The sequence below is a fragment of the Centropristis striata genome, chromosome 11, assembly GCF_030273125.1.
Source record: "Centropristis striata isolate RG_2023a ecotype Rhode Island chromosome 11, C.striata_1.0, whole genome shotgun sequence".
NCBI classification, from domain to species: Eukaryota; Metazoa; Chordata; class Actinopteri; order Perciformes; family Serranidae; genus Centropristis; species Centropristis striata.
The window spans coordinates 4198452-4213163 of record NC_081527.1 but is presented as its reverse complement, the minus strand read 5'-3'; the positions used below and the strand labels follow the sequence as shown (position 1 = coordinate 4213163).

At 39.0% G+C, this 14712-nt stretch overlaps 1 protein-coding gene across 1 annotated transcript in view; it reads right to left on the bottom strand.

The window, feature by feature from the left end:
* Positions 1–7457: 7457 nt before the first annotated feature.
* Positions 7458–14712, bottom strand: part of xirp1 (xin actin binding repeat containing 1) — a 33417-nt gene continuing 26162 nt past the window's right edge. The window contains exons 7-8 of the mRNA XM_059344685.1: positions 10120–14647; positions 7458–10053 (exon numbers count right to left, since the gene is read on the bottom strand). Of these exons, the coding sequence (XP_059200668.1) occupies positions 7742–10053; positions 10120–14647 (6840 nt within the window). The 3' untranslated portion in view covers positions 7458–7741. The remainder of the gene's footprint in view (positions 10054–10119; positions 14648–14712) is intronic.

Sequence of the window (14712 nt, the reverse complement as noted above, 5' to 3'; positions counted from 1 at the left end):
AACTCATCAACACAATATAATGAAAAGTGTACTATATATTTAATTGCAAAAGGTTAAAAAAAAACCTATATTGACTACAATGACTACAACTGTACCAACTGACACTATATGCATTTCCTTAATTATTGTAAAAAATCAGTTTCTATATAGTATATATCTTGCCAAGAGTTAGATAAGAAAATAAATACCACTGCTCACAAATTAGTTTCATCTTGTTTGTTTAATTCCTGTGATAATGCCAAGGAGTCCAGGAGGTGCTAAGCTAAGTGGCAGATTATGAATCATGAATAACAGAACTTTTTTAATTGACGTAATGAACAATCAGAATACACTGAATAGGATAGAAGCACAGCCAACTGCAGCTTTTGATCAAAGCAGATTAATCATTAACCAGTACATTTAAAACACAGCATTTTCATATCAGAATATTTACAATTGAATTTTCAAGAATGTTAACAGAAATTTCAAACAATTTACATATAGTCATTTCTCTTGACTCCTGTTGAATTAGCATGCAAAGTTGCTCTAAAATTGTAGTTGTTCAGCAAACATGAATGCATGAAAATTGTTTGATATCCATGTCAAAATATACATTGATTTTGACTGCTCAAAAACTTAAAATTACAATTATGTTACAGATTGTGTTTGTAAATGAAATATTTTGTTTCTAACTCATTAATTTTGATGTTGTTATCATAAAAAACAAATCACACACTTAAAAAAGTGGGTAACACTTTACAATAACCATCATTTTTAAATGGTAAATAGATAGTTTATTTATGTTAAATCATCATTTATTAATGGCAAATGGATAGTTTATTAATGTAGGTTAATAGTTACTTTACCATTAACAAATAATTCAATTCTAATTAATAATGTTTATCAATGGACTATTTATTAATGGTTTATGGTTGCACTACACTCATAACATTTTAAACACTATTTTAAGCATTTGTTAATGATTTCCAAATGATTTATATAGCTTTAAGAAAATGGTTGTAAAACATCTATAAAGATTAAATATGTAGACCTAATTGTAGTACTTTGTAAATGGTTAATATCTGGTTTATTAACCATCTATAAACATAACTTAGATGGTTATTGTAAAGTGTTACCAAAAAATGTTTAATATGATATTATTTTTTGTACATTCTAACTTTGGGTATTTCATCTTGTAAACATGACCCACTGGTAACACTTTACAATAACCATCATTTCTGAATGGTAAACAGATTACATTACAATTATTAGTTTATTAATAGTTTTAGTTGCACTGATTGTAACATTTTTAACACCATATTAAGTATGTTAATGATTTTGAAATAGTTCATATACCTTTAAGAAATTGGTTGAAAACATTTAACCCTTTATCGGGCGAAGAACCGTATTTGGTAACTTCAGTGGGTACCAAAATGGGGTTCCCATGTCTCTCTGTTTGGTTGCAGAACCACATGGATTTCTTCCAGCTAATCAACAATAATAATAGTAATATTTCGAGACAAAAGTTGCAAATTTACAGGATTAAAGTGGCAAATCTACAAGAAAAATGTTGCAGATTTAGATTTAAAGTGGCAAATCTACGTGAAAAAAGTGGGAGGGAAAAGCAACTTTTTTCTTGCAGATTCACCACTTTAAATCTCATAAATCTGCAGTTTTTTCTTGTAGATTTGCCACTTTAATCCTGTAAACTTTTTTCTCAAAATATTACCCCCCTCCCCCGGGTCTGTATGTTTTTTTACACATTCCACATTCCACATACTCTTTTTTTAAAGGAAATCTGAAACAATGGCTCAAATCACATCAAAAGTGTGACCACTAACTGGACTTGAGACAACTTGAACATTACTTTTTATTGCATAGTTATATCCTGTCTGGGTCTGTTATGTGTTGTGTGTGTGTGTGTGTGTGTGTGTGTGTGTGTTGTCTCCTCTATTTGTATCTTATCTATGTACTTGCTGTCTTTTATACTTGTATTTATTTTTATTTTTTTAGGGACTACGGATGCAAACTAGCAGCTTTGCTATAATCCGGCATATTTACAAAGATGTTTATCGATGTTCATTAATGTGCACTGTCCCTATCCAAAAATAAAGTATTCATTATCTTTATTAACATTCTGGCAGTATGTAATATCCTCCAATATTCTCTAGGGTTGAAACTTGGAATTTGCAAGTATTTCAAATGGCTAATAATTGGTTTAAAAACCATCTATAAACATGATTAAGTTCGTTTTTGTAAAGTGTTACCGGCCCACCTTTACCCGAGCAAATCATCCATCCAGCTCGTATCTGTTAACGTACTTTGTGCTGTTTGCTCGGTGCTGTTGTTGTCAGACACTAACAGACTGTCAACAAATAAGTTGACCTCACTTGACTCAGCCACTGGCAGCAACTGTGGCTCTGGTGCAAAGATGTCATTTGCAAAAAGATCTGTCTGAGCTGAAGGAGCAGCAGTTGAACCGAGTAAATCATTGAATGAGATAGAAGTGTCTGGCAGCACTGTAAACACATCACTAACTCCAAAGATGTCATCGGGAAAGGCAGACGGTTTGGTTGAGGAAGCATCAGATCCTGGCTGAGTGAACAGGAGGTCATTTGAGCTGAATATGTCAAAGTCTGCTCCCTGCTCCGATGTCTGGCTGTTTGCACTGAAAGGACTTGAGGTTTGATCATTAACTTGGTCAATGGTTGTTGAATGAGGGACAATAAGCTTATCTGCCAGGTCAAATTTGTCATCATGCTCCGCTGACATTGGCAGAGAGTCAAGCAGGCCGAAGGTATCACTGGGAGCAGCTTGGGGCAAAGCTGTGTCACCCAAAGACAACAATGCATCACCAGTGCTCACATTAATCTCCAGACCAAAAACATCACAAGAATCTTGATGAAGTTCCTGATTGATATCAAGAAGAGCTCCATCGGACTGGTCTCTTCCTCCTGCGTCTGTTGCATCAAGCATTACATTTGGCTTTAGAGCCGAGACATCAGTGTTAAACTGAAGATCCATTGGGTCATTTTGGGCTGAGAGGACACTGTCCCCAAAAATATCATCTTTAAATGGAGCACTCGTAACTTCATCGCCACTTTTCTCAGCCATCAGCTGATTGATTGAATCTTCCGAAGCTTCGCCCACTGATTCCTCATTGGGGAGATCTTTAGTCTGAGCTTTTCTAGGGTCAGATACAGACAGGTCATTGCTTTGTGGTCTAGATTCTTGATCACTTGTTTGTTCTGGAGCTGTTACGTCATCTTGTGGTTCAGTTATTGATATCTTGAGCGGGTTGGATTGCTCTGTGGATTGGCTTGTGTTACTCTCAAGTGTGTTGGGTTCAGTAGAATGTGACTTTTCCTTTATATGCTCTCCAGCCTCTTGTTCCTTAGGTGGTACTTCAGACTTGTCGCCCTCCCTTTGCATGTCTTTTGTAATATCCTCCTTTGTCTCCTCTGTCTTTTTGTCATCACCGTCATGTGTTTTGTCATTGCGTTCAGCTGATTTCGTGGTGTCCTCAGCCTTCTCCGAGGATGACTGAAACAATCTCCCTAAGAGTCCACCACTAGGTTTTACGTCTGGTTTCTTGGGATCTTTTGCCTCAGCCTTGTTTGTTTTGTCACCTGCACCTGATGTGAAGAGCTTTGACAAAGGACTCTTTCCTTTGGACCAGGATCCCAGTTTGACTTTTGTCTTTTCAGCCTGCTTTGGAGAACCCTTCAGAGAATTTGATCTCGCAACAGGCTTCCTCTGACCACTACCATTGTCTTGTTCATTGTCTGACACAATTTTTTCAAACTGATTTTTATTCCTCTCAAGACTGGCCTTTTCTTCAGCCATGTCATCTGCACAACTGTGCTGAGTGTGTGGATTTTCTGAGTTTCTTGGAATGACATGTGATACCTCAGATGGCTCTTGGTGCTTCACAACTTCTTGTTCTGAACTACAAGTTTCAGTATCGAGTGATTCCTCAGCCTTGTCTAAAACTCCATTCTGAACTATTACACCATTCTGTGGGACCTCTTGAATGCTCTCCACATTAACATTAGGCTCTTGGTTCGAAGTGCTGCTTGTTTCTCCATGGCAATTATATTCAGGGATTTCAAGGTACACCTCACTTTCACTCTGTTCTTTGATGGACTCAAGTGCCAAATGATCAATGTTACTTTTGTCGCTGACATCCTTTATATCCTTGGATTCATTCACTTTGCCCTCTTTAGTCTGGTCTGAAAGCTCCATGAACTGCTCTTCACCATTGGCTTCCATGGGCGGTTCAGGTTCAGGAGACGGGTCATACTGAGCAACATCAACATTTGGAGCAAACCTTACAAACTTCCTGGCTTTTTTTGGAGAAGCATTCAGCCTGTTAGATGTTAGATTGTAGTTTGTTTTTGAAGTAGGTGCCACGTTTGTCTCTTGGGTTTTCTGGTTTGTGACTTTTTCTATTGAGGGCAAAGAAGAGTAAGACACTGTCAAGGAGATGCTGTTTGTGGTTGGATAACTCTTGCGTTTCATTTCGTCTGAGGGCAACTTAGAGTTGTAACCTGTTGTCTTCGATTGTTCCTTGACCCCTGAAATGAAGGAGCTCGACAGAGTCTTCACTTTGTCTTTAATTTCCCCACCATGGGTGATCTTCAAGCGATTGTTGTCACTTTTGTGTTGCTCTGAAGTGAATGCTTTTCCAATGTCAGATATCTTATTTTTCACATATGATTGCTGTGCGATTGGATTAACCCCAGGACTCTTCTTCTCTGGTGGCCAGCTCATTTTTAGTTTGCTCTTAACATCAGCACCACTGTCATTTGCCATCTCTCTGGCAGATGACTTTTTAGCAAACACACCAGCAGAGGGCTCTCTGGAGCCATCGGGCGTTTTGGAGTTGCTTTTTGTCATTTTGGGAGTGGACACAGCATGTGGCTCATGTGTGTCTTTATTTTTCTGAAGCCAGCGGTCTTTATGTTGCTTGTGCCCAAATCCCTCATCATAATTTCCTGTTCTTTTAAAAAGCTGTTGGTAGTGAGAAATGCAGTAGAACTCCCCATAAAGAGATGCATAGTTGTGGATGCTGCAATAAAGTTAAAAAAAGTTTTTTTTTTATTTGAGAAAAAAGTAAAATTAAATATTGTTTAATTTGTCATATGATTTGTTAGTTTGGTAACACTTTACAATAACCAACTAAGTGATGTTTATAGATGGTTTATAAACCAATTATTAACCATTTACAAAGTGCTATACATATTTAATCTTTAAATGTTTTCAACCAATTTCTTAAAGGTATATGAATCCTTTCAATATCATTAACATACTTTATATGGTGTTAAAAATGTTAAAATGAGTGCAACTAAAACTATTAATAAACTATTCATTATAATTTAATTGTTTGTTAATGGTAAAGTAACTATAAACTTACATTAATATACCATCTTTTAGCCATTTTTAAATTATTTAGTTAGTTAAACATGAATAAAATTATGTATTTACCGTTCTAAATGGTCTATACAGTTTATAAATGATGATTAAACATCAATAAACTATCTGTTTACCATTTATAAATGATGGTTGTTGTAAAGTGTTACCGTTAATTTATGGTAGATCAGCTGTGCATGATTTCAATACACTGGAGATTTTCAATAATCATATTGTCAATTCTAAAGTCCCCTTATACAATGTTTTTGGCAATAAATATAAAAATTTTCATTGTAGTAATTTATACCAATAATTGGGGTGAATATGATCTGTGGTTTTCTTGTAATTTGAACGTACTGTGAAAAACATCTCACCTGAGCTTCTTCTTACAGTGTTTACAGCAGAAACAGTTGTTGTGCAGGACAAGTTTATTGGCCACCATTTTTTCCATTGGATAGACAGGTGTCAAACAGGCGGAACACATATCCTTGGCAGGCAACACAAACTGTGATGATAAAACAAACTCAATTTTAGATATTTTATGTTAAACATTTAATTTATTCGGCCTTTCTATGATTTTTTTTATTTCTCCAACATTACGTCTGTATTGGAATGATTTATTATTGTTTAAACATTTTTTTATTATTTTTGTTCATGGCTTTTAATTTAACGCTTCAAAGCTATTTTCCTACCTAACAAAGGCTGGTGACAGCTTGCTGCCCAAAAGTCCTGTCCTGATTTTTTCAACCCCAGTGCTTGGCTGTGAACGCTCATCAAACTCAACAAAACCCAGGCAAGTCTTATAGATAACGAATGGCCTGCTGGCTATTAACACCATAAAATGCAACAACAGGTAAATAAGACAGTTGTGAAATTGTTGGAAGGCATATTTTTGTCTTTTGATGGAGGCTAACTGTTTTCGCCTTTGCTATGCTAACTATGATGTACTAGGTGTACTATGTCATACTTCAAATTAAGTCAAGATTCCAGAATTTGGCTAGCATGTGGTACTGTAATGGTACTGTAAATTTACCTCTAAAGTTCTGGCTGTAAACTCCATGAGGCCAGTTTCAGTTTAATGATGATATACCAAGTAAAACTGGAGACAAGCTCAAATAGATTTAGTATTAAATGATAGAACTGGATGGAACCCTCTTATATGTTATATTTGCAACCTTTGTTCACATTTGCAACATTTAAAATTCTTTATTGAGCATGATAGTGTTTTGAAAGTAAAAAAAGATTCAAAATCACATTTTATGTTGGACTGAAGGACTAAAAAATACACAAAATGATTAAAAAAAGACACAAAACAACTTTAAAAAAAAGACACAAAATGACCCCCAAAAGACACAAAAACACACAAAACAACTAAAAAAAGACACAGAATGACAAAAAAAAGACACAAAATAACTAATAACAGAAATAAAATCGAGTCCCACTAGAATAAAAACCAGAGTTGGAAGACAGGATCACACACAATCACAAGATCACATTTATGTTGCTTTTTCTTTGTTTCCTTTCGGTTCAAAATTTTGATCCAGTAAGTCAAAAAAAAAAAAATCAATTATTATCAGGTCATATAGGTGAGGTTGTGCTGGGGAAAAAAATTCCAACATGGCATTTAAAGATTTTTTAAGTGGTGTATACAGGCAGGATAAAAAGGATTCAAACATGGACAAAATAGCCCAAAACTCCATTGAGTTAAATCTCTGGAGTCTGTGTTTATTGCCTGGCAACTCTTTCTAGCTAAAAGCAGTCTGGCAAATATAACCCTGTAAAACTGAACATTGCCTTTACACTTTACATTAGATTGAATGTGCTTATTAGTTAGCTTCAAATATGAGAGCGGTACCAGTCTTCTCTTCATACTCCCCACCACAGAGTGAATAAGTGTGTCTCTAAAAATGTTGAACTTTTTCTTTAAGCATACTCAGTTACTTCTACTGCTAGAAATGTTTAGAAAATATGGAAAATATAAGAGGGCAAACATGAGCTAACCTAAGATTTAAAAGTTGTATAATAATAATGACGGACCAGTATAAAGAATGGGAGTTTTACAATCAGATATTTTTTTAACTATTATTTATTTGACAATTTACACAATAGAACATACAGTATCAACTATATGCTTTGTTTTAATACAAGAACTTAACACTTTATCATGTGGTTACAGTATAAAATCTATAAGACAAATTCTTTTTTAATTAAAAGTCAACATTTTTATGATTTCATAAGATCAATTTTACGACTAACAAAACCTTTTCATTAAAACATCGTAATAAATACACAATTGAAATAACTGCTTTCCTAAAAATGAAAAGACCAGGAAACGCGCTGCTTGTCCTATTTAGTGCTTTTCCTTTGGTTGGCTAAATGTTACAAACACCGTCCCTTCCTTGTTGGCGTTGCTCAACACTTTGTCTTCAAAAGGACGACCCGATCTCCGAATTGTTGGGGATGTCATGACTTCGTATCTGGCTGGATTCCCGACTACTTCAAACAGTGCTGATGACTTACTGTCAGACTGTTTGGTGACAAATGTTGAAGTCACAGAAGAAACAAATACATTGCCAAAGCCATCAGTTTCTTCGTATGTTTCACTGACTGTCTTTGTGCCAACAATTCCTGCGGGTTGCTCTGGAACAGTTTTCACTTCAAGAACGCTGACCTTGCGCTGTGCAGGACTGTGACCATTCTTTGAGACTTCAGCAGCAGCAGCAGACTCCTGTCCCAGATCACTGTTTGCATCATGGCAACTTTGAGAATTACCCTCCGTGTTTGGTTTAAATGTTGACATTGGTGACTTTGGTTGTTCGGCAGGTTTTCTGGCAGCTGAGTGAATGGAGATGAATGACGGGGAAGATTGGGAAGAGGACTGTCTGATAAGCGGCTTGTTGACTTGTCTGTGCACTCCTTGCTTCGAAGGACTTGACTCAGAAACTGTTGCTTCTTTGATTTGACCCGATTTGGCCTTGCTTGACCCAATACTTATTTTCCTGATGTTGTTGGTGGGTTGAAAGTTTTGCTCTGTTTTTAAAGATTCATCAAACAGTCCCGACAACCCTGCGATGTCAGCCTCAGACTTCAGATTGGAGACGGAGTACAAAGCTTTTTTAATTGACTCTTCAATGTCAAGAAGCTTTGCTAACGTTTGTTCCTTCAGATTCATTATTTCCTTGCTTGCTTTTTCCAGATCTTCAAATGCAGTCTCAACTGAGGAGATGCTTTCCAGATCATCATCCTGTGCCTCTACTTCAACTTTCCTTTCCTCTGTTTTACTTTGCTTTACATTTTCACCTGGCGTAACCATCCAAGCAGGGACAGTCTCATACAATGTCTTAAAGGAGCTAACGTCTAGACTGTTGGTCTCTCCCTCTATCTCCTGCACTTGAGAAAGAATTCCTTTGAGTTCCTCTCGTTTCTTCAAATTTTCAAAGATTTCCATGGCAGCTTGAACATTTCCCTTCATGATCTCCTCCTTGTGGACAGACAGTCTTTGTCTTCTTTCATCATCCGTCTCCTTTACTTTCTTTTCTCTTAAAACAACTTTATCCTCAAGTTTAGGTTGCTTTTCATTCAGGTCATGGGATCTTTGCTGTACGTTGTCAGCGTTTTGTTCTTTCTTGGGGAGTGGTTTGTGCTGTTGGGCAGTTGTTGTATTGTTGGTTTGCTTGGAGTCACTAACATTATCATTTATCACTTTTACCTTTTTGGACAACAAGGGAGCTCTTTTGTCTTGAGTCTCATTTTCTTTTTTTTCAAAGTTCCGTAGAGCAGCCTGCAAACTCATGTTCATTTCATGTTTACCATCTTCTGCATAATTCTTCATGCACATTTGTATCTCCTCAGCTGCATTAATTTTCTGGATTACATTTCTCTCCATTTCCACTTCAGTGCTGTTTGACATCATTTCATGGCATTCTGATTTGCTCACTGTAACCATTTTCTTTTTCTTCTTAGTTTCTTGAGCCTTTGAATCTGTTGCTAGAGTAACATTTTGGTGGGATGTTTCATGTAGGTCTTCTTTACTTATTTTGCCATGTGTTGTGGTATCTTGTAGTTTATCTGGAGAGACTGTAGGAAACTGTTTGCTTTGTTTTGGAGGAATAACTCCGCTTTTTATGTTGTCTTTAATGGGGCTGGCAACTTCGGAAGCAGCTGAATTATTGTATTCTACAACTACTGATTTTATCCATTGTGGCTTTGGTGGTAAAGCTGGTTTCTGCTCCTGCGGTTTCTCGATTGTCTTTAGAGGGAGTGGAGGTGGAGTTACAGTCACAGAGCTGGATGATTTAGAGTTTCCATTTGCTACAGGGTAGGGTGTTGAATTCTGTGTTGTAATGGATGGTTGTCCTTCACAGGTTACTGAAATTGAAGGAGACAATGTTGTGTCAGATGGAGGCATAGACACCATAACACACTGCTTGTGAACAGTCTTGCTCCTCTCTGAACAAGCCTTCCCTGAATTCCTGTATATCATTGCAGCTTTATAGTCTCCTTTGGATACATTAACACTAGACTTCTCAAGCGACTGCAGAGCCAATTGGACATTACCTCTGACAATATCTTCTTTATCTAGGAGCTTCTGCTCTGTTGCTGCACTCTGCAGAGACTTAATGGCTGCCCTCACATCTCCCCTGATTACTTCTTCTGTCTCATCTTCTGTTGTCTGACCATTACACTCACAACTTACAAAAGGTGGAAGTGGTTCTTGTGCACAATGACTGACTATAGCTGCACTTTGTTGACAAGCCTCAAAGGAAACATGGCTTTCCTGATCTTTCTCTGCATCACTGACCTTTGGATAAGTCTTGATTTGCTGGCATCTGGAGGAAGACGAACATGAAGATTGCATCACAGTGGAGGTGCTTTCCTCTTGTGCTGTGACATTCAGATTGTATATTTTTCCAGGGACAATGACTTCGCGATCCACTTGCAAGCTTTGCTGCTTAGCCATTTCAAGGGACTTTTTAGCTGCTTTCACATCTCCGGATATAATGACCTCCTTTTGTGCTTGGCCTCCTTCTGTCTCAGGACCCGAGAAGCTCATGTCATAGATAGTTCCTGGTGTGATGATTTCCCTCTCCACAGACATACTCTGTTGCTTTGCACGTTCTAATGACTGCATTGTTGCCTTGATGTCCCCTGCCACGATTTCTTCTTTTTCCACCATGACAGGTTGCTTTACTGTAAGTTGTTGCTTTGCTGATAAGATATCGCCAGGGATTATTTCTTCCTTTGGAATGCAGGTTTCAACAGCAAGAGAGCACTCTGACGAAAAAACCTTTTTGGTGTTCTTAACGTCCCCTGGCAAAACATCAGAAATTGTTCTCTCTACTTGCTCTTTTTGCTGACAGAGACTTCTCTTTGCTTCCTTCACATCTCCCTGAACTATTTCAGTTTGCTCCTCAGTCAAAACGCTGAAATCAACTTCATCTCCTGTTGCCTCAGTATGAAGACTTTTCAAATAGTGCAGGTCTCCTTTCTCAATGCAACTTTTGTACAGATTCACATTTCCCTTTTCATTTTCATCCACCCTACACGACATAGCAGTCCTCTGACACTTAGCAGTAGCTAACAGATTTCCAATCGTAGACTTTACATCTCCCCTCTCTATGACGTGACTCTCAGAATTGCAGATGAGTGAATAAACTGACATCTCTGCTTGCCCCCCTGCAGTCTCTTGCATTATGATTCCTTTTTTCAGATCCTTATCTTGGACAAGCAATTCATCGATCATCTGGACAATATTTTGTATCCTTTGATCCCTCTCGAGGTTGATAGTTGTAGCTGACTGGTAGACTGGAAGCTCTACTACTGTGGTGTTCACTTTGCCTTTCTCCACTTCTCTAAGAATACTAACTTGGGGCTTTAGGGTTGGCTTGAGTAAGAGTTGTGACATGATGTTCCTGATGTTACCCCCAACAACCTCTTCTTTCTGGATTTGCATACCATTATTGCTTTCCAGCAGATATTTTGCCATGTTAACATGTCTACTCTCATTTGCTTCTATTATGATGCCGCTTGAGTGGACAAAATTCATTTGGTACAGATAGGACAGGGTTTCAGAGACACTGATGGCAGAGATTTTGTCCAGTGGAGTAGTCTCAAAGAGCCAGGTAGTGCACTTTACATCAGATTTTGGTATCTCCTCATCAGTGCCTTGCACTGAGGCATCCTCCTGCTCCTTGATCTTGTCCAGGGGCTGCGATTCAAACAGCCAAGTGCAGCGTTTAACATCTCCTTTCTGGCTGTCTTCTCTGTGGACTGTTTTTACTGGACTTTGCTCCTGAGGTTCCCCTTTCAGACTGTCAATGGATTGATTCTCAAAGAGCCAGGTTGAGGTCCTGACATCACCCTGCTGGACGTCAGTGACACTAACCATTCGTGTGAACTTCTTGGATGATTGCTCGGATTCAAATATCTGTTTGTTGAGTTGAACATTGCTACCTAGGTCTTCCAAGTCTTCAATTACCTTGACAGAGGACTCATCTCGGCTGGTAAGGGAGTCCAAAGGTTGTGTCTCAAATTTCCATCTAGCTGATTTGACATCTCCTTTCTTGACATCCTCTTGGGTAACAGCTCGGATCACATAAACTTCCTTCTCTGCCTTGATCGCATCAAGGGGTTTTGTCTCAAACATCCACCTTGCTCCTCTTACATCAGCACTCATGACCTCCTCTTTTTTCACAGTTGTAACTTCATGAAACTGTCCCTCTTTGTCTCTGATGGCATACAGTGGCAGGGACTCAAACATCATGGTACTTGACTTTACGTCAACATTGCTCGCAGGTTGTTCCACAGAGTCTGACTTCTGTTCAAGGGGTTGGTCATGGATTTTGTCCAGTGAGGAGGTTTCAAATATGAACTTTTTGTTCTGTACGTCACCACCTTCTACACCACTAACTCTCTGGACGTCTGCATCCTCATTGTCCTTATTGATCTGATTCATGGGACAGTTTTCAAACATCCAGGTGGCTCTATGTACGGAACCTTTTTCAAGATGTTCGTCTTGGCTCTGTTCAGTAGATGTTGCGCCCATTTCCAATCCAATTTCGTCAAGGGATTGAGATTCAAAAAGTTCTCTGACTCTTGAGACATCTCCAGACTGAAAGTTGACCTGACTGACACATCTCACATTGCGTTCAGAATTTGCATCCTTTCTTATTCTATCTAAGGTTTCTGTTTCAAACACATGTTTGACTGTTTGAACACCACCTTCCAATTTGACAGAGTCCTGTATGGTGTCGCATAGCTTCAAGTTGTACTCTTCACCATCTTTGATGCTGTCTAGAGGCTGTGATTCAAAAAGCCAAGTAATGGACTTGACATCGGTACTGTCAATGGCTTCTTTGTCATTTACTTTTTCTGATTTGTCATACAAAATGTCCATTGGTTGTGTCTCAAATAACCATTTGCAGTTCTTGACATCACCTTTGCGATGCTCCTCTTCTAAAGAAGCGTTCTGCTCTGTCTGGTTGAACTTGGAATGGATTCCATCGATTGTCTGGGTTTCAAAAAGCCACTTTGCCATCTTGACATCGCCCATTGTATCCTCCTGCCGGGTGATGCCTTTGATTACCTCGACATTTCCATTTCCCTCTGCAAGCTTGTCTAATGGCTTGGTTTCAAACATCCATTTGTAATTTTGTACCTTCCCTTTGATGAATTCTTCTCGGCTGACTGTTGTGACTGTATGAAGGTTTCCGGAGCTGTCCTTTATTGCATATAAAGGAGTTGTCTCAAACATTGCTTTGTTACCTTTTACGTTTCCTGCTGCAATAGATTTTTCTTTCTCAACTATCTCTCCATCAGAATGAGCAATTTTGCTCAAAGGAATAGTTTCAAAAAGGTGTTTGAATCCCTTGACATCACCCTTTTCAATCTCTTGTTCCTTAAATGATGTGTCCTTTTGAAGACTGCAGCTCTCAAAAATTTGTTTTTTGCCTTTAACTTCTCCTTGTTCGTCAGCTGAAAGGGTAACTTTCTTCAAACTGCCCACTTCATAGCTATCATTGAGGGTCTCCATGGTTTGGGTTTCAAACAGCCATAGAGAAGTTTTGACATCTCCCGCAATTATTTCCTCCTTTTCCAAAGACTTTTCTTCAGAGTCTCCTTTTAGTGCTGCCAAGGGCTGTGTCTCAAAGAGCTTCCTCTTGTTCGGGACATCGGCCTCTCCTGCACATTCAGCCGCCATGCCTTCAAACTTGTCCACTCCCACGACCTCTTGTATTGTGTCAAATGACTGAGTTTCAAACATCCACCTCTTTTGGTCAACTCCTCCTCTGTGTCCTTCCTCAAGAGATATACCCCGAATTATTTTCACTCCATCCGTTCCCTTATTAATCAGGTCCAAAGGCTGGGTTTCAAAAAGCCAACGGGCAGTGCTGATGTTGCTGCCATTGATCTCCTCCCTGCAGATGGATTTAATCTCGTGCATATTGCCACTGTTGTCTCTGATGGCACAGCAGGGCTCTGCCTGGAAGAGTTTTACAGTCTTCTGGACGTCTCCTTTCTGCTCCTGGAACTCAGATCTCAGTTTGAGGAAGCTATGGTCTTCTATAGAGTTGCAGCGTCCCAAGTCACTCAATGGTTTTGACTCAAAAAGCAGCCGAGCTCCTGTCACATCTCCTGGCTGGATGGGTTCCTTTAGCACTGCTTCAACCAGTTCACCCTCTTCTCTTTTCAATGTATTTAGAGAATCTAAGGGCTGGGACTCAAACAGCCATGTTGCTGTTCTCACATCTCCTCTGACAGAAGTCTGTCTTTTAGCAGACATTTGTTGGGTGCTGTCAATGTGCTCAAACATGGAGGAGGTGCCTCGGACATTTCCACCTTGTAACTCTTCATCATCCAGCAGCTTCTTGGTTGCATGAGGATCCCCAATGTTGTCCATAGTCCAATTCTCAAAGATCCACCTCATGGACTGCACTTCACCTTGGTAAGCTGCATCCACTGCCTGGGTGTTTTGTGACTGCACCGCCTTCATTATATCATCGTCTGCAATGTCATCGAGACTTGCCCTTAGGTCTGGGTGGATGTGTTTGAAGAGCCTCTTTAGCTCACTCTTCTGACGCTGCTGGTAGAACGTGGAAAAGGTTTCTTTAGGTGGAGGCACAGGAAGGCTACTTGAGTCTGAAGGACCTTCGTAGTCGAGGGGCCTAGGTGGTACGGGAGGAGGTGGGGGGAGGGGCAGGTCGTCTTCATCATGAGCTGATTGGGAAACTGTGACTTTCCTGACTGCTTCAGCCATCTTTAAATGAAAGACAGATGGGAGTAATATTGTCAGGTTTCAGTAATCAAAAACAGTATTAGTTA